The sequence below is a fragment of the Carettochelys insculpta genome, chromosome 7 (assembly GCF_033958435.1).
Source record: "Carettochelys insculpta isolate YL-2023 chromosome 7, ASM3395843v1, whole genome shotgun sequence".
Taxonomy (NCBI): domain Eukaryota; kingdom Metazoa; phylum Chordata; order Testudines; family Carettochelyidae; genus Carettochelys; species Carettochelys insculpta.
Window position 1 is genome coordinate 26,408,025 of NC_134143.1, and position 20,283 is coordinate 26,428,307.

The 20,283-nt window shown below is 39.4% G+C and overlaps 1 protein-coding gene across 5 annotated transcripts in view; it reads left to right on the forward strand.

The window, feature by feature from the left end:
• Positions 1–20,283, forward strand: part of ARID5B (AT-rich interaction domain 5B) — a 170,311-nt gene that overhangs the window by 110,965 nt on the left and 39,063 nt on the right. For 2 of the 5 annotated variants that reach the window (XM_075000174.1, XM_075000176.1), the window contains 3 exons: positions 7,947–8,059; positions 12,383–12,430; positions 17,236–17,440. In XM_075000174.1, the coding sequence (XP_074856275.1) occupies positions 7,947–8,059; positions 12,383–12,430; positions 17,236–17,440 (366 nt within the window). Of the gene's footprint in view, positions 1–6,089; positions 6,594–7,946; positions 8,060–12,382; positions 12,431–17,235; positions 17,441–20,283 lie in introns of those variants that run through there. The other 3 variants (XM_075000177.1, XM_075000178.1, XM_075000175.1) reach the window with 3 other exon arrangements.

The window sequence follows — 20,283 nt, forward strand, 5'->3', positions numbered from 1 at the left end:
AAGCTAGGCTGGCATGCGGTTATCTCTTTGTCTGTACCTCCGCTCCCGTATGGTTGTACCAACACACAGCTATGAGATTTCCCCAGTAACCTGGGGACACTGTCTAAGTAAAGGAAAGATTGAGAGGTTAGGTGTGTACTAGTTGGGTTTATACCAGGCATAGAATTTTAACATTACATAAATGTATTATGTAACGGTACCGCAGCTCTGTTGCCTCAATATAGAAAGAAACAGCCCTTCAGTGCATAGTATTTACTGGACACACTGTAATAGTTCCAAAGTTTAAATGTGCTATTTAATAGTCCTTAAAATCCATGGCTGGTACATTCCCTCTGGTGCAGCAATGGCCAGGGAGAGACGGTGAAAACTGTGGCTCTGTGAGGCTGAGACTGGTGCTTTCTTTACTGAGGGTTGGGCCAATGGAGGCGGGAGATCTGTGGCTCCAAGCCTGCAGCTTCCTAGCCAGATACGCAAAGGGACAGTCCCTCTGCACTCCCCATCAGCTATTACAGTCAGCAGGGCCAAGAAGTGTGTTGTCATCAGTTGATAGCCCATTCCATGGCTTTCTGTGGGGGGGAGGAGCAAAGGTCTCAAGGCAGACAGGAATGATCATGCTGTTCTGAGTAAACTTGATGCCCCTTTTCTACGGTCCTCCTGAGAACATGCTGCCAAGTGTGGCTTCTCTTCCACACACTCACCAAATCACCTTTAAATGCACAGTGGGGTGTGAGGGGAGAGGTGATCACATGGACAGAGCAGCCCATGGATCTGTTTTGCATTTGGAGGCTCCACCATTTTTTCTACCATTTTGATCTCCTGTGCATGGCACCCGCATAAGGATGTGAAAGGAGGCCAAGCACCAGGCCTCTTCCACTCAGAGTGACAGGAACTTCAGATGTTTGCCAGCTGAGTCTGCGGCAGTTCTATTAAAAATTAGCTTTGGACCCAACAGACCCAGGGCCAAATTCTTTCAGGTGTAAAGAGAAGTCAAGGAAGCTATTCCAGTTTGTACCAACAGCTAACTTGGCTCTGCTTTGTTGTGCCACATCTAATGGAGGGCAATTGCAGTCTGTCTATGTAATGAAAACTCTTGTGGTATTTGTTGTTTTGTTTTTTAAAGCTATACAGTAGAACCCTGTGATACACGCACTCAACTTGTGCGTATCTCAGGTTAACCTGACTTCGGGAGGTGGGGAGCTGCTGTGCAGGTCAGTTTCCCAGCTCCTGTCAGTGGTGGCAGCCAAAAGCCTGACTCTTTGCTGTTGCCCCTGACAGGAGCAGGGAAACTGACCGGCAATGTGTTGGTTAGTTTCCTGGCTTCTGCCAGAGGAGGGGAGCCAAGAAACTGACCAGCACACCACTGCTGGTCAGTTTCCCAGCTCGCACAAGCATAGGGGAGCTGGGAGCTAGCAGCCATGCTGCCTCCTGGTTCCCGGCTCCTCCTGACTTGCATGAAATTTGAGTTACGTGAGGTTGCCCAGGAACTCAGCCTTCGCATAACGTGGGGGTCTACTGTATGATGTTCACCTCAAATCAGGAAGGAGATGGTCTAGGAAAAATGAAGTGATTTTTTTTAAGAAAAAAAAGACCAAAGGAGTCCCCCAACCATCCTGTGGCTGTGGCTGATGAGTTTCCAGTATTCAGTACCAGCAAGTACTGGCACAAAGAAAGCACTGGAAAAAACGTTTCAGAAACATGAATATAACAGCAATGAAGGGTCCTGTGGCACCTTATAGACTAACAGAAAAGTTTTGAGCACGAGCTTTCGTGAGCAAAGACTCACTTCATCAGATGCTGGTCATGGAAATCTGATGAAGTGAGTCTTTGCTCACGAAAGCTCATGCTCAAAACTTTTCTGTTAGTCTATAAGGTGCCACAGGACCCTTCATTGCTGTTACAGATCCAGACTAACACAGCTACCCCTCCGATACATGAATATGATATTTTTTCATACTCATAACTTTCCACGTGCTGTAGTGTGTGGGGTTTCTTTTGTTTGTTCATCTGAGGTTTCCTCTGTTTGTCATTAGAGAAAAAGGTTGTGGATAATCACAGAAGGAGCTTTTAGAAAAAAGTTGAACACAGCTAATGATAGTTCAACCTGGTTTCTTTAACCAAATGGCTCGAATATGCTAATGATGCTTATTCTTCACTGTTAAACAGCTAGTAGGGAGAGAAATGGCATGTTTTACTTTTCTGGGTATTTTAGTGGATGCTGTTGCCTTCAGGTAGTAGATAGGTACGGCTCAGGAAAGTGAGAAATGCGCCTATTGAGACCATCTCAGGTGACTCTCTGGTAGAACCCTACTTGACACTCTGGTAGAAACAAACACCACCCCCCTCCCTTGCATTAACTGCCAGGAAAGGAGTCTCAGAGGAGCGGCCATGTTAGTTTATATCTACAAAAATGAGGAGGCATGTGGCACTTTAGATTGACAGATTTATTGGGGCGTAAGCTTTCATGGATAAAGCCCACTTCATCAGATGAGCTGAAATGGAGATTACAAAGGCAGGGGTATAGATAAGATAACAACAAAAGACATACTTGTCAATAATTCCAAATATAGCCAGCCCTCTATATAAGTCACGCTGATAGAAGTTGCTTCACGCTTACACCACTGAAACTTTGAGGAACACAATGTACAAATTTCTTGCACTTAAGTTGTTACATTGTTTGGAAAATGGAAAATTAGTGTACCCTCCCAGCAACCCCTGTGTCTCTCCTCTGTCTCATACTGTACATAGGATAAAAATGGTTTAAAATGTATTTTGGGTAAGGATCATTTCTTTAAATATTGCTTAAAATGTCTTAAATGTATGGTGCAGGAAGTGAGTGGGATGTTAGGGTTTAAACGAATATATAGGCCAAATTTATGTTCTCACATTCCCTATCCTCTATTTACATTATTTCTTATGGGGCAGAATTCCTCATTATACGTTGTTTTGCTTTAAGTCGCAACTTTATGGTCTCTATCCCGATGTATGTTGAGGACCCACTATATTCCAAGGGAAGGAGACAGCTAGTCTCCATGAAGGTGAATGTTCCCTGGAGTACATTCCCTTTCCCCTCATTGGCAAGGAGATAGTAATCTACATTTCTCTGCTCCTCCACCAGCATTAATGAATGACCTTTTTGTTTACTACTCTGTGGCAAAAATTTTGGTCATGGGAGTTAAGTATCCATGATCTTCCCAAAGACACTGACCTCTGATATCAAACGTGTGAAATGCTCTCTTGCAATCTGTGTGTGTGATTTTCACATCATGCCTCCTCACATGCAGGAAAGAAGTGTTCCCATCATTGGCAGATCTCTATAAATAACTTTTCCTGAGCATTTACAGTAAGGTGGCAATAAGCTGTTTTCTGGCATGAGAAGAGTTGTCAAGGAGCAGTTGTCACCATGGCTTGTGTAACTTGATATTTATTCAGTTTCCATTTACTGCTCTTTCATTTGGTCAGGAGCACAGGAGTTTACTACCGGAAGTAGTAAGCTGAAAAACAAGATCAGTACATTTTTTTACTATTACAAATATTTGTGCATGAATTAGAACTTTCTTCATCCATGCCTCTTGCTTGATTCTGCAGTATAGTCAGAAGCTTGTGTCCGTGACATCAGACTTCTGGCCAGCATTCTGACCATATTGCATGAGCAAGTAGGAAGAGCAGATGTGTTGTGAGGCAGAAAATCAGATTTTAAGAAACAAGGGTCTGGTTCTCCGCTCAATGAATGCAATCATGTGGCCGCAAAATGGTGTACCAGAGTGATCAATTAGTTCCTCTTTATTATCTCTATTAATTTAACAAAAAAGGCCAGTAAAATTATTAAACACCCATGAAAGCAATAGATGGAACATGTTAAGCCTTAAGCCACTGGTCTGTGGCCATCGCCCATTAGCACATCACTGAAATCTACTTACCATTAGCTCATGCCTGCTACATTTTGCTGCCCAGTTGTGTGTGTTTTAACTTGGACATACCTGAAATGTCTGGCAGATCTCAGTAGGTGAAGGAGCATTCTCCAACACAGACTTTACCTGCTCTGTATTAGATTGTTGTATGAGTCACAGTTTTAACTGTGAAGATAACTTCTTTTTATAATATGCACATTTTGTGACTAAAAATGTAATCCTTTTGATGAACTACTAAACTTGAAATAAACTTTTATTTTGAAGAGCAGAATTTGCCTCTGAGCCTGTGAGTAATCTCATTGACTTCAGCTGGGCTACTTTCATTCATTAAAAAAGACATATGCTTAACTAACTTGCTGAATCATGACCTTGACAAGCAAATATGAATCTTTCATTTTGGGAGCTGGTGTTATGTAGGTCTCACCGCATAGTTCTACAAGTGCACATCCATCCTGAACTTCAGCACATCAGTTGTCCTAATGCCAGAACCCATAGAGCAGAGATCTCCAGTGCTTTGGACTTTTTACAAACTGTGTGGTAATTTATTGATGGAATACATTTTACTTGCAATGTAATATTAAATTGCATTCCAAGTGTTCAGAAGCTAAGGGCATTGAGAGAGGATCTGCCCAGATCCCAAAATGAAACTCTCATAAGTAGTGATTTGGGCTGTTTGTTCATGTGTCAAGTTACTGTGCTCACTGCCATGGGCACTTCCTGAGAGGCCTCAACCATCTTTCAACCCTTAAGAAACACTGCAGCATGCTGATGAGTGTGTGTTGTACTTTGCCAAAGGTTCCAGGGCTGTTTCAGTGGCTGGGTTTCCGAGTTTGCTATCTTCCCTATAGAAGGCAAAAAGAACACAGAGTCAGGTAGATAAAGAGAAATCTGTTGTCAAGTGCACAGCAAAAATTGTATTTATTTAATCTGATAGTATTTAAAGCCTCCCAGATTCATTTTAGACATAGGGTAGGTCTTATTGACTAGCATGATGACAAATAAGTGCTTTAAAGTTTTCCTTCCATTTGCTCTTCCCATGTTGACTTTCTGTGACCACTCAAGTTATCAGATCTCACTGGCACAAATGTTTGCAGAAAGTGCTTTTCAAAGCCATGTGCTCAAGCATTTACAGAAACAGTTTTTCCATTTACATATATACATGAGTATTCATGTCAGGATTTCCCATGCAGACAGGGAAAAGGAAAATAATTGTATGGAATTTCTGATCAGTGACAGTCAGGCAACAACACATCTTGAAAATTTAGTACTCTCAGAAAACTGTTCAGAATCAAACTGCAGAGTATTTTTTAAAACTGCACTAGAAATAAGAGTGAATGAAAAATTCAAGGAAACAGCAGTTTGCTCATGAATCTGCCGCAAGCCAAATAGAAGGCTAAATTAATCAAATACGTGACTTGTTATCAATTATTCACTTAGCTCCAGTCAATTATCACAGCTGACGAGCACAAGATGGATATAGTTGGAATTTCAACTGCGTTAGAACAATATCTTTATCTGTAATGGGGTTTGGGATCAAATGTTAATGGATATGTTTTAAGTGTGAATGGAAATATTTCAAATATTTTCTTTTGTGGAATAGATATTAGAGGCTAGTACCTTTTCCTAAGTCATCAGAGTGAAAGGCTATTGTCAGTATTAATTCATATCGATGCTTTTCTGTTAATCTAGATGTAAAAATCTAGTACGTCATATGTGAGGTAATTCTAAAGCATTCAAGAATAAACCATTTTTCTGCTTCAACTTCTTAGCAATTGAAACTATGCAAAAATTGATTTTTATAATAGTTTTGTTTCACTCCTGCCATTTGATGCTCCAATTCAAACTGTATTTGTATGCAAGCTCAATATACCTGGAATTTTAGTAACAAATGCTTTTTTTTTTTTTGCTTTGTTTTGTCTTTTGTTGTTTGTTTTACTTTCAGGGCTTTTAACAAAAAAAATTAGGAGTGATTTCAGTATAAAAAGATTCAGTGCCAAAACTCAGGGAAAAAGTGTGTTTGAAAGACGTCAAGCCTTGAACTAGTTCTGTTTGTTTCTTTCTAAAAAGGAAAAAGTAAATGAGAAAATGGAAAATGAAATAGTTCAAATAAAAGTACATTGGGCTAAAATTCATCTCTGTAATTCCAATTACTTCAATAGAATAGTGCTTGGTATTGTTTTGGCCCATTAATTCTGTGATGGTTATTAACATTTTAGTACTTGTACCAAGTTGTTGTGCATCAAGGAAACTTTTTTTATATACACGGTGTCTTTTAAACAAGATATTAACACCTTGGTGTAGTTTAGGATTTGTGGAACTCAGTATCATGTCCCAACAGTGGCAGGAGGTCAGGATCAGCAAAACAATTAAGATGAAAACACCATGTACAGTTATAAATAAGGTGGGATGAGATAGTAAGGCGCTAACTGGCAGCCTGGCAGCAAAAGCTGAAGTCCTGCAAGCTCATCCCACACTCTGTGGGAGTCACTCATCTATGTTTATATGAGTAATGGAGCGGCAGGGGGAGGGGATTTGTAAGCACAGAGCAAATACTCCTAGTGCTCATTTTGTGTAAGACTGACATCCACACCAAGTCGAGACTTCCAGGGATGTAGTGTGCAGCCACATGCTGTAGCATTCATGAGTACAGATATAAATCAGACAGATGTTTGTCGACTGGAATGGGTAATAATTTCCTTATCTTTGTGTTTGATTTTGCATGTTAGCCTCAGAGGATCATTTCAGCATTGTTTTTCTTTGGTACTTTTCAATAAGCAGAATGTGCTTCAGTGGGTCTTTTTACAATCTGTCAGTGCTGAAACAAAAAAGGATGTTATTTGGACTTCTTGTTTTAAACTTAGGACTGCTATTTCTTTTCCTAAAGAGACCAAATATGTCACTGTTGTTCAAATTATAAAATCAAAGTAACACCCTTTATTGCTTGCAAACTAATTAAAATGTTAAATGTCCTGAAATCACTGGCTTACTGTGTAACAAATATAACATTAGGTACAATTAAAAAAACACTTGAGGGGTTTGTGGTGTTCAGATTTCTGACACTGTTATAATCATCCTTTGAAGTAATGGAAACAATAGTTACCTAGAAATTAAACATTTACAGTAAATTATCTTCTTTAGTATAGTCATGAGTTAATGATTATTTATAATTTTTAATGTTCCTAGAGTACTCTAGTGACTGAGGTTGATTTAAATTTGAAAGTATATGAAGGATATTCTTAATATGGAACAAAGCATCTGCTTCACCTTTTATTTCTGTATGTGGGTTATAAGCGGTCTTGTGCTATAACAACTGAAAGGAGAAGTTTCTTTTTTTTTCTCTTGTATGACCTATATACTAGTTTTCTACGTATAGCTCAGAATAGCCATCTTTATTCAGCATGGTATTTCACAGCTATCTTACCAAAACATCTTAAGTGCTGATAAAACTGGAATACATTCATTTTAATTTAGATGTATTGTAACTAAGAGTTATGTATTATAAAATCATCAATCAATATGTTAGTATTTTTCTACTAGAAATAGTTCAGGATTTTTTCTTAAAGACATAATTTTGAAGGAATAAGCTTTTGTATTATAGCTTCTTTGGTTTGTTGGGAGTTTTGAGACTTCACAACTCTTCTGAAGAACCAATATTTTCAAAAATTTAAAACACAACTTCGTACTTAACACTTCAGATAAAATAAATGCATTGTGCTGATTAATGCAAAGTTATGTATTGATGTGCTATTTTGGTGTGGTATGCATAAATACTTGCACTTTCTGTCAGTGTTTTTCAGAGCCAAATGCTTGACTTTATATTAATTAACTATGTTAAAATATAATAAATACACATTCAGGAGATGTGATACAGAAATGTGTAAGTATCTCAAGATGTAACCCAGAGAGGGTGAGACCCTCATAAGCCTTTTCTGTACATAGATGTGTACATTTCTGTTGCTGGAATGATTTATTATGCTTTCAGCTGTTAAAAATCCCATACAAGAAGAGATGCTTAAATTGTTCTCAATTAATTTTCAGCGCCAAATCTTAAAGGCAGACCACGCAAAAAGAAGCCATGTTCACAGAGAAGAGATTCATTAAATGGTGTTAAAGATTCCAACAATAATTCTGAAAGCAAAGCTGTTGCCAAGGTAAATCATTTAGTAGTCTCTTAACTACACTTTTTTTAAAGATACAGTCCTACCTTTGTTTCCGAGAAGACAGTCTCCAATTTAGAGTGTAATTTTTCATGTAAATACATGTAGATTCTTTTGAGGAATTTATATTTTTATTACGGGCTCCCTCTACCTTAGAAGCTACTAATGCAATAATCACCCAGAATCTAATCACTCAAAACCTAAGGCTATGGGCTTGTTGGAAAAAGGGTAATGATTCAGCTTCTGTGGCATCTAGTGTTAGTTTTCACTTTCTGTGATACACAAACAGGGTTTGTCACAGTATCTGCATATTAAAAATAAACCAGTAGAGCCATTCTCACTGTTACAGTGTAATTCTAAATATACATTTGAAGTCTGCAATGAGAGCTGCCTCTAAATAATCATTTCCAAGAAGCAAGAAAGAGAACATTAGAGGAAGAATGTTAAAGTTTTGACTTAAGGAAAATGCAGAATGAAAGCTGAAAGTCTGGACTGCATCTTTAACACATGCTGTTGTGCCTAGACATTCCAGGGGTTTAGAATTTTGTATGTTCTTAAATAGTGTATTATATGGGCTGGAGTATGTAGCTGTGATTGAAGGTTGTATTGTTAGTCTGTAATTTTATACTTAACCACTTAGCCTTTTGTGGATTTCAGTCCAGCTGATAAAAGTATATTAAAACTTTTTCTGTAGATTAATTTACTTTGTGTTTTAGTGGGGAGTTCAATATGTGCTTGCTTTTTCTCTTCAATAATCCACACTAAAGCGTCCTTCAAGGCATTTGTGTCAAATTAAATTTGAGAGCAAATTGTCAGGATGAAGCTGAAAGGTGCAAAGACAGAGTTAGAGAGGGACGTACCACTAGGCTTTTACCTATTGAAGCATGAATTCTGTCATTGTGATACTCTAAATGTTAACCAAATATATTTAATTTCCATGCCAACTCCTTGAGTTTTCCATTTTGGTAAATTCTATGGATTTGCATTTGAAAGGAATGACTCTCTCTTTGGGAAATACAGTGAACCTCTACAGAGTCATCCAAGTTCTTTTTTGGTTTACAAACTTCGTGTCCTGGGAAGATTACAGGGTTAAAGATGTCAGATGAAAATGTTGTATTCTGTGTTACTTATGCATGGGTATATTAAATGTCATCACCCACTCCCCAGCTTTCAGCTGTGATAAAATCATGACATAAATAGATGGCAGCAAAGACATCCAAAGTTTATGATGAAACTTGTTCCTCAAGTCAACATTACTCTCCTTCATGTGCACTGTTATACCCAGCCATCAATTAAAAGGACCTGCACCCCGATGTTTTGACTTCCAGGACACTAAGAAATATGATGACACTTTTTCAGATCCTCATGGCTTTACATACACAAATGTGTAAAGCCTGGAATGCAAATATCCCAATTTGGATAAATTCCGCAACCCCTGCAGATTATGACATGTTACCTCTAAAGCACATTATGGCCTGCATTTCTAAGCACAACAGAAGGTAGCACCATACAAATAATTATAATCTATATTTTATACAAAGTCTATCTAGACAATCTTTTAAAACTCACCTTGGCTGCGTCTACACGTGCACGCTACTTCGAAGTAGCGGCAGTAACTTCGAAATAGCGCCCGTCACGTCTACACGTGTTGGGCGCTATTTCGAAGTTGAAATCGACGTTAGGCGGTGAGACGTCGAAGTCGCTAACCCCATGAGCGGATGGGAATAGCGCCCTACTTCGACGTTCAACATCGAAGTAGGGACGTGTAGACGATCCGCGTCCCGCAACATCGAAATAGCGGGGTCCTCCATGGCGGCCATCAGCTGGGGGGTTGAGAGATACTCTCTCTCCAGCCCTTGCGGGGCTCTGTGGTCACCGTGGGCAGCAGCCCTTAGCCCAGGGCTTCTGGCTGCTGCTGCTGCAGCTGGGGGTCCGTGCTGCATATACAGGGTCTGCAACTAGTTGTTGGCTCTGTGTATCTTGCACTGTTTAATGAAAGTGTGTCTGGGAGGGGCCCTTTAAGGGAGCGGCTTGCTGTTGAGTCCGCCCCGTGACCCTATCTGCAGCTGTGCCTGGCTCCCTTATTTCGATGTGTGCTACTTTGCCGTGTAGACGTTCCCTTGTTGTGCCTATTTCGATGTTGGGCTGAGCAACGTCGAAGTTGAACATCGACGTTGCCAGCCCTGGAGGACGTGTAGACGTTATTCATCGAAATAGCCTATTTCGATGTCGCAACATCGAAATAAGCTATTTCGAAGTTGGGTGCACGTGTAGACGTAGCCCTTATCTGATTATCTCTATTCTGGCTGTAAAAATTTGGACGCTTTTATCTGTCAAATATAGGAATAGTCATTATCCTAACCAATTTAATTTCATTATAAATAATAAAAGTCTTAATAATATAGGGCCTTATGCTGAAAATCTTACATGTGTGTAGTCCCGCTGGAACTCTGCACATGAACACGTGTTGCAGGATTAAGTGTATATTTTATTTAACGGGTGCTGAGCCCGTGGTTTTTAATGATGAGTTCCCAGCAAATTGGGATGATTCAAACATATAATCATTGCACTTGGCCTAATGCTGTGTGTCATCTTTGTGGACAGGGTTGAGCCCCTTGCATGTTCTTACCATTAATCTTGGATGCTAGGTAACACAGATGTCAGGTTTGCATCCAGGTTGGGTTCCCCTGAAGATTTCTCCCACTTCTCTCCTAGGAAGTTGAACCATATCCAACAATTGTTGTCAACAAGTCCACCTGTACCGCTGTTGAAAAAGATTAAATTGCCAGTGTGGAGGGGACAAAAGCACTTTCAGTGTCAGCCAGAAGACTGTTTTTGGTCACAGTGTTGGGAATGGTTTTGTCTCATCTACATTTACCTGTAACTAGCAGTTACAGCATTTTCTGCACTGATGCAGGTGACCTCATTGTTGACAGCTGTTATTAGCAGCTGGATAGTCTCTTAGACAATGTCTAGCTTTGAAGGATCCATTGGTAAAAGATACACAAATTGCCCTAAGCATTTGCATATCTCCTGCCAACAGTTCTGTCAGGAGTGGCTTTCCCAACATTTGGCCCGTCTACACAGGGCCAAATGTCAGTGAAAACTCCCTCTTCTGATACTTCCCTTCTTCCTTATGGAATGAGAATTACCAGAATGTTGGTAGAGGGCTCCTGGAGTGGCAGACTTCTGTCAGGAGACCTCTGGGCTCCTGACAGTAGCATGGAATCCAGACATAGCCCTAGTGGAGACAGCTTTTGCTGATGGAGGCAATGTGGCCTGTCAGCTTTCTCATTGCTGGAACCCCACAGATGATGTAAATGGAAAAAGTACTGGGATTTTGAACATGAAGGTTTTGATTCCATCATATGTACAAGATCAGCTCATACCACAGTGCAATAACCACTTGCTAAGCTTCATATTCTTATCTGTCACTGCGTGATTAAAAAGCTTTAAAAGCCATTATGGCTCTAGTTTTCATTAAGCTTGTTTATCTTAACTATGAACAAACAAGAGTGTGGACTTTTTCTATTACTTGACACACATATTTCATTTGGGTTCAGTAGTTCTGAATAAATTCCAGTACAGGCAGTCTTTTAGATGCTGAAATACAGCACTAGCCCAACATTCCAGGGTTTGAGGGTTCTGCTTTGGAAAGCCCCCTCCCCCCACCAAGCAAAGTGCCTGCTCTTGCTTTTGACCTTTGTGTCCATCTTACACCGAGGAGGAGAATCTTGGACTGAAAAGTCTGACCTCGCAGAAGTTTTGCTGTTAACTTCAGTGGTGGGAGGGGGGTGGAAATTTCATGACAGGTAGGAAGAAATATCTCAAATTCTCTTTCATGAACAGCGGTTTAAGCTCTCCCAGGAATCTGGAGACTTGAATATTTCATATGTCATCCTTACTGAACAGATTTCCACAACTTCTGAGTGTGGTGCAAACCTAACCACATCTGAAACTAACCCAGCATGTTCTCTTGGCATCATGCTACCATAGAAGTTCCCATTCAATGTCTGTAAAAATGGACTATAAGATTTGTTTAAAATGACTTGATTTGGCAGTACCAGGAGGCAGGAGGATTAATTTGTTAAACATGGAAATTGTTCCCCAAGTTAATGTACTCATTACAACATCCCCAAATGCAAATACTGAATCAATTTTTACTTCTTTTATGTGACATGGGCTGGGAAATAAGTTTAAGCTACAGGCATATGCTCTTCCTAAAACCACAGGTGGTCTGGCACACTATCAGACCTGGAGAGTTATTCTTACATTGCCAATGTTATCTAATGAAAAGAATTCAAACTTGTTCTCTAGGGAGCTGTGAGGTGCATATTACGTGGCCTTGGGAAGACCAAGATGAGTGTAAGTTTTTTTTTTCCACGAATGTTATCCCCATTGTCAGTAATTGGAAGATCTTCTGTCACTTGCGGCGGGTGACATATCCAATGCTAGAACATATAATAAAGAAATGGATTGACAGTTCCAGAGTCATCACAGAAAAAAATCACCCCATTCTTTTTACTTGGTGCCTCTATCCTCAGCCTGTTCCTGTTGCTTTTGAATGGTCAGAGAAGGATTTTAGAGTTTTCTGAATATACTCGACAGCTAAATGATTTTTCCAGGGCCAAGCATTATCAATCATGCAAATGAGTTTCTTTTAGCTGGTTCAGCTGGGTTGGGATAACTTCCCAAAGCACCTGTAAAGTATCTAACAGTTTACTGGATCCAGGGGGAGTCTGATCTCAGATATACTAAAGAGGATACATCAAAGTAAATGTGAAGGTTGTTCACCTTGACTCACCTCGTAGAAATGTGGTATTAGTAAATGGCTCCGATCTTTTAGAAGGTGATATGGTGAGACTGTCAAAGGAGTCTATAATGAAAAGATATTAAACTCCTAAGAAATAAATTTAAAATTTGTTTTATAACAGAATCAGTAAGGCCTACAGGACAGGATGCTGCAGAGAATGGAGTAAAGTAGGGTTTTCCTCTCATGTTTGTTGTCCTTGTCCATTTCTCTATGCCTTTGGAGAAGTTTAAAAAAAAAAGTAGTTAAGTCCTTGCAGACTCCTATTAAACTGGGTCCAAGATTGTGTTTAAAGCACAGATTTTAACCTTTTGTCTTTTGTGGATCCCTAAAAATTTTTGAGTAGATGTGCAGACCCCTTTGCAAATCTTAATCATAGTCCACAGACTATGGTACTGTGGACCAGAGGTTGAAAACCAATGATTTAGAGGGATGAGAATTTTGGGTCAGTTTCTGGTCTTGGTTATGACAGTGTAAACATGGAGTAACTGCATTGGGTTGAATGGAATTATTCTGGATTTATACCAATTGAATCAAGAACAGAATTTGGCTCTGTGGCTTCCTGTTATTCAGTGATCATTACTTCATATTGCTTGTCACATGGTGGTGAGGTTCCAGAAATGAGGTTTTTGTCTGAGAAGTTGAGAGTATAAAACACTCCAGCCTTTCTCAAGAGTTCATCAATTCTGACTGCTGTATGCCCTTCCTTTGCTTTTTTGAGTTCTGCAAACACTTTGACCTCCCTGTTCTGTATAATGATGTGGAAGAACCTGTGTTACCTTGCTTTCAATTTATTTTTTCTACCTATTTTCTTTATTCCCTTATGTCTCTGAGGGGATGTCTACCCAGCAAAGTTATTTCAAAACAACAGCTGCTATTTGAAATTGTGGATGCCCTATTTTGAAATTGGTAAATCTCATTGGCTGCATCTACACCGGCCCCCTCTTCTAGAAGGGGCATGGTAATGAGTGGAGCAGAAGATCCAAATGAGGCACGAATTAAAATATCTTGTGCCTCATTTGCATATTCACATGAGATCTCGCTCTGGAAGATACCCTTCCAGAAGCAAAAGCTGCCGTGCAGACAGGGCTCCTTCAGAAGGAAATCCAAATGTTTTAGAAAGAAGGGTCTTCCAGAAGGGGGATTTCCTTCAGAAAGACCCCCCTGTTTCCTTCCAGTGAAGCCCTGTCTACACAGCAGCTTTTGCTTCCAGAAGGAGATCTCCTGGAAGCAAGATTTCATGGGAATATGCAAATGAGGTGTGATATATTTTGATCTGCACCTCATTTGCATATTCCTCTCCACTCATTACCATACCCCTTCCAGAAGGGGTTGGGCAGTGTAGAGGCAGCCATTGTATGAGGACTAGCACCTATTTTGAAACAGGTATTGCAAAATAGGGTTTCTCTAGTCAGAAAATAGAGCCTATTTTGAAATAAAGCATATTGCGTCCAATGGCTCTATTTCGAAATAGGCTGTGTTGTGTGTAGATGCTCTCTTTTGAAATAGCTGAGCTCTATTTCGAAATACATTTTGCTTGTAGCTGCACTATTTTGGAATAAGGTATTCCAGCATAGCTCTTCCAGAATAGCTTATTCAGGAGTAATGCTGCTATTTAGACACAGCCCTAGAGAATAACTTCCCTTATCCTCAGTTTGCTTTTGTGTAAGTCTGCTTCTGACTTATAATTTGTGTTTAAGCCATCATTTCTTGTATCACCCTATTTTAAAGTAAAACAATGAAAATGGTCAGATGGACTTTTTTTTTAACAAGTGTGTTTTGAAAATGAAAATTGCTCCCAGGCAGAGAATGTTTATTCCAAGTTTTGCAGTTCAGTTTTAAAACACTAGGAATTATTGAAATAGCACTCTATTTTACACTAAGAATGACAAACTTTATATGGGGTGCCTTAAAATAATTTTTCAAGTCACCTGGGTAAAAAAAGCTCCAAGAGTTCCTAATTGAAAAAACATAAGGGCCTAGTCTGAAGACCATTGAAGTCCATGGAAGAGTTCTATTAATTTCACAGGCTTTCAACGAGGTTTTGGTCTTTACAGAAGTCTAATCAAAAACTGTACCTATGACTAAAAGGTAAAAGACATATATTGCAGCATAGGAAGAATGTTTTCTTCCTAACATCAATCTAGAGAATATTGAGTAACAGCAAGAAAGCACCTGACTGGGTGAATGGATAAATAACTTTCCTAAAATTTTCCAATCCCAATAATTTTTTCTTGGGGGGGAAGTAAGGCTCTAAAAGGTATTCCCCAGAGTTTGCACTGAGAAGTTTCTTCAGGAAGATGGGGACCACACTGGGAAACTACCACCATGCTCCCAGTTCAAGTTTGCCACCCTCAATCCACAGAAGAGAGAAACATCCTGCCCTGAAATATTCTTTACAATGCTTTGGAAAAGGGATCTGCCTGTTCTTTTTCAGGAATGCTAGTAAAATGCTGAAGTGCTTATGGGATAATTTCATTGGACAATTTGGCTTTTCTCTGGTTTATTTGCTTTTTCTTCAAGGCACTTATCTAACAATCTTCAGCTTCAAACTAAATGCCCAAAACTGAGACAAGTGTGTATAAGGTTCCCATTTTACAGGTTGGGAAACTGAGTCACAAATAACTTAACCCTGGCAACTGACAACAACAGAGTGAATCATTAAAATCCTAGGGTTCCTGACTCTAAGTCCAATATCTGTGCTGCTAGTCCATGCTGCTCCCTGTAGGAATGGAAATGAAATAATTTGTGTATACTGTCCTTTATCCCTTTCTTTGTACAGAAGGAAGAGGTCTGCCCAGGTTATGGAAACATCCTTCTCTTGTAAAGGGATGCTGATGTAGAAGGATCAGTTTGTTTTTAAAATATATAATGTAACCATCTTCACCCTCTCTAGCAGAGTATATTTTATTAACAGTATGCAGTGGACAAGTATTGATCACACATTATAAAATAATTGGTTCAGCTAACTTCCAAAAATAGTTTTAATTTTTTTTGTACTGTTCATTATTTAGATGCATAACTACTGCATTAGAGGATTGAAATTTAATACGTTGGCCGCAACATCGTATCTACATAAGGACTGCAGTATTAGGCTATAATTATACTAGACAAAGAAAGTCAACCACAGATACACAATCCTAGCTACACCAATTGCGTAGCTAAAATCAACATATCTGCGCTTGGCTAACTTGTCTGTTTTTACAGGGGAATGTCAACGGGAGAGTTTCACCCTTCAACCTCCCTTATTCCTCACATCTTGACAGCAGGGTTGACTGCAGTTCCCCACCACCACTCCCAACTAAGTTGTGTGGTTTGGCCTTCATCTTAAAGAACACACTTGGGAGGCGAATGTGTGGGGGTAGTTGGTTAATCTTTTCAATGAAAAGTAAAGGCCAGCCAATTACCCAGATCTCATATGACAGCCAATTACCCAGATCTGTGACCCCTGAAAACTTGATTTCGCGCATCCAGATTAGACGCACGAAATCAAACCCTGGAAGATCGACCCTGAGTGGTAGTGTAGATAAGCCCTGAGTCTGCTTCTTTCTCTTGTTATTCTTGTTTCCAATACTGGAGAATTAGCCTGGTTCCTTATTGTTTACTCCCTTGTTGGCATACTAATATTGTTGGCTGTGTCAGCAGGAAAATGGACAGTTTTGGAAATTTGTGTTTGCAGGCTACTGATTATATACATAGGCAAGGGGAGAAAATGACTCATTAAATGGCCCCTGATTTGGCAATGTATTTCATTTTGAGCACATGCTTAACCCATGTTGACTTTGGTTCAGAATATTACTGAACTGCCATTACCATGAATGGGAATTTTGACAGTATAAGACCAGTGGGGTTTGGCCTGTATTTTGGTGGTCCAGAAGAAAAGTTGAGGGTTTATGAACAATGATGCTGCCAGGTGATAGGCATTCCTACGCAGTACTGAGCACTCCCACCATCCAGTGAAATCAGGTGGAGCTGAGCATGCTCACTGTCTCCCCAAGTGCATAGCATCAAGCCCTAAAGGAAGGTAGTTATTTGTCTTGCTGTTGTTTGTATGTCAGGGCTGAGGGCTCTCTTTAAAACAGTGATGGATAGTAATAAAAATACAGATCTGGAGAACATTGCAGCTGGGCTACAACTTTTTTTTTTTAATGTAGCCATTTAAAAGCCTTGTGAGGAAGAGTCAGAGCAAGGTCTATAAATAGTTTCCCCTCTATCACTCCCAACTCAGTTGTGTGGTTTGGCCTTCATCTTAAAGAGCACACTGGTGAGGCAAATGTATGGGGGCACTTTGTTAATCTCTTCAATGAAAAGTAAAGGTCAGCCAGTTACCCAGATCTCATGACACCTTTTCATTTTGCAGGTAAAATGTGAAGTTAAGTCAGCTTTGCCCAAACCCAAAAGTAGCAACAGCAACTGTAAGAAAGGCTCAAGTGAAGATAAAGCAAAGGTTCCTGTAGGTGAAGAGTGCAGAGCCGATGAGCAGGCTTTCCTTGTGGCACTTTATAAATACATGAAAGAAAGGCGAACACCCATTGAACGAATACCTTATTTAGGTTTTAAGCAAAGTAAGTATAATTTTATCTATTTTTTGTTGATGTCTTAGAACTGTTTGGCTCCTTTGTAGAAAACATTCACACACAGAGACTATTTTGAAACCTTTTTGGTTTTGTGACTGTGTTTATATTTACACATTTTCCAGTCCTGACATATTACTGTCTCTAACTTCTACATTTGCATCTCTTCCTTCTGGGGCAGTTGCTGCAGGATATTTATAGGTTTAAATCCACTGATTATGACTAGAAATAGGCATGCTGAAAACTCACTAGTTTTCTGTTTTGTAAATCTCCAGTGTCTGTAATGCCTTTCTTCTGAGTTAATAATATGACGTAGGTTTATTGTGCCCAGATGTTCTTTATGAAAAGACAGATATTAAAGCAAGACATTTAAGGGGGGGGGTCAAGAAAGGCACAAAAAGTATCATATTTTTAGCCCAAAAATTTGTTTATAGGCAATAAATTACTGACTTCGGAGACTATAAAAATAGACTGTATCTGTTTAACACAACATACAATGTCTAGATTTGCTTTGGCAAGTACACTTTCTAGTGACACAATTTGTAAAGCAATTGTAGGTGGAGAAGATGCAGTTGTAACTAAATTCTTCTTAAATATTACATAGAAAGTAGGGCTATGTGAGGGTTTACAATAAAAGCTGTACCTCTGTGTGTGTATAATATATAATATTATATTGTAAATATATTTTGTCTATAGGTTGAATGGTACTTAAATTATTTAAAGAGAGAAATTCATGGTTTAAAATATTATTTACTCAAATTTATCTCCCAAGATTAAAACCATGTGTTATTTTGATGAAGAATGTCAAACCTGTATGTTTTACATAACAATTTACATACCTAATAGCAATTGGCACTGATTGCAGCCGACCTCTAGCAGCCATTATAAACTTATATAACTCTGAGTGATTACAATGTTTTGGCTGCTTGAAATAGAAGTAAAATTAATGTACTATGAACAGCTTTTTTGCATTATGCATTGATGCAGATTAAATCACGGCCTAAGCAAAGTTCTCAATAGCTTTTGGAATAGTACAGGGTTTGTTCAATGAGACTTTCCAAACATTTTTTTGTGTGTGGAAGAGTGCTTTTTTGTTTCCATTTTATCCACTCATCCCAAGCCAGGTGATGCTGTAGGTTCCAGTGATGAGAAAGGCCATTATTTCCAAAATACCCTGGTATATGATAATGTAACCAACACACCTATGTGTGGTTAACTGTCCCATGTAGTGGTACCTAGACCACTTCACAGAGAAAGAATAAATGTCCTCTACAACCTAAGCTCAGTGCCAGTGGGTCTTTAGCTCAAGCTGTAGAGGTACCTACATTAAACTCTAGAGGTCCCAGGTTTGTGCCACACCCCCTCCCCCCATGGACAGTAACATCAGTCTCACACAATAACATTTAGTTGAACTGTGTTAAGATTGCTTGACATGTAGTACAGTGAATACGACTAGTCCTGCCAGCACTTAAACATGAGTAAATTACTCCTGTGAGTAAATTTACTTATATGTGTCAGTGTTTGTAGGGTAGGGTTCTATATTTGTCTGACATGAGCTGTGTAAATATTGCCAATATAAATAGATTAGAGGAGAGAACCTGTATGTACACTACAACAGAGAATTCCCTTGTTGGTGAACAAATTCTGTCCTTTTGCAATCTGCTACATTTATTGCTGACTCTGGCTTCACATATTTGTGTGAATACCACTGGGAATTGCCAAGAGTTGCTGAAATCCCGTGAAGGTCTTTAATACCATCAGGCTGCCCTCGGTTACCCTTCTATCAATTAAAAACACAAAACTAAATGAAATGTGATTTGTGTGTCCCATCATGGCCCTGTTTGGCTGAGGGGTTTTATATAGAGATAATAAACATCTCTTAGAGCTGGAATGGACCTCCAGAGGTCATTAGGCCTGATCCCCTGCCCTCTTGGCAGGGCCAAGCATGATTCCTAACAGATTTTTTTTTTAAATTTATTTGTCTTAGACCCCTAAATGGCCTCCTCAAGTGCTGAGCTCACAGCCATGGGTTTAGCAGGCCAGTGCTCAAATCACTGAGCTATCCCTCCTTTCTCACCCGTGTGAGACACGTGGCATGCAGTCATGTGGAAGGAGGCATTATGTAGGCGGGAATGCATAGATGAATGGCTTCTGCTATGCCTTATGGAAGGTGTTGTCTCTGTCCTTTCTCACCACCATTGCCACCACCATGTAGTTCTGCCAGGGCTTCATAATGCACAAAAGGCAACATGGAGCTGGGCCACAAGTTCTGAAGGAGCAAATGCAGTGCTAGTGTTATCTTGTCACCAACTCTGAGCTCACCCACACTTTCTGCCAATGATGGCTGCCTACTGAATGTGCAAGCTGATTACTAGGACAAATACGATGCCAGTGTACTCTACTCCATTACTGTTTTCTCACGCAGCCGTCGGCTTATTGGTTATGGAGGCCCTTATCTGAGCTGCAGTATATGTAAGATATTGTTTTTTAATGAATGGCTGCTCTGTAGCACGTGGGCTGCAGCTCTTATGGTTAACTGAAACAGTTTTTAAAAAATAATACTCTTTGTGCTAGATTTTACTGTCAAAGTTATGGGAATACATAAAAGCAGCTATTATACTGTGTTTCTTATCAACAGAGTGAAATAAACTCTGTAACTCTGTCTAAATGTATATTCACTCCAGTAGATATATCTAAATATCCTCCTTCCCCCGTAATTTAAAAAAAACAAACAACCTATAGTAAGGAGTGATGTTTACTCTTCAAATTATGTAAATACCTTTTGTGAATTGTTTCTTGAGCTTTTTCAGGGTTTGTGAACATTTTTTTCTATT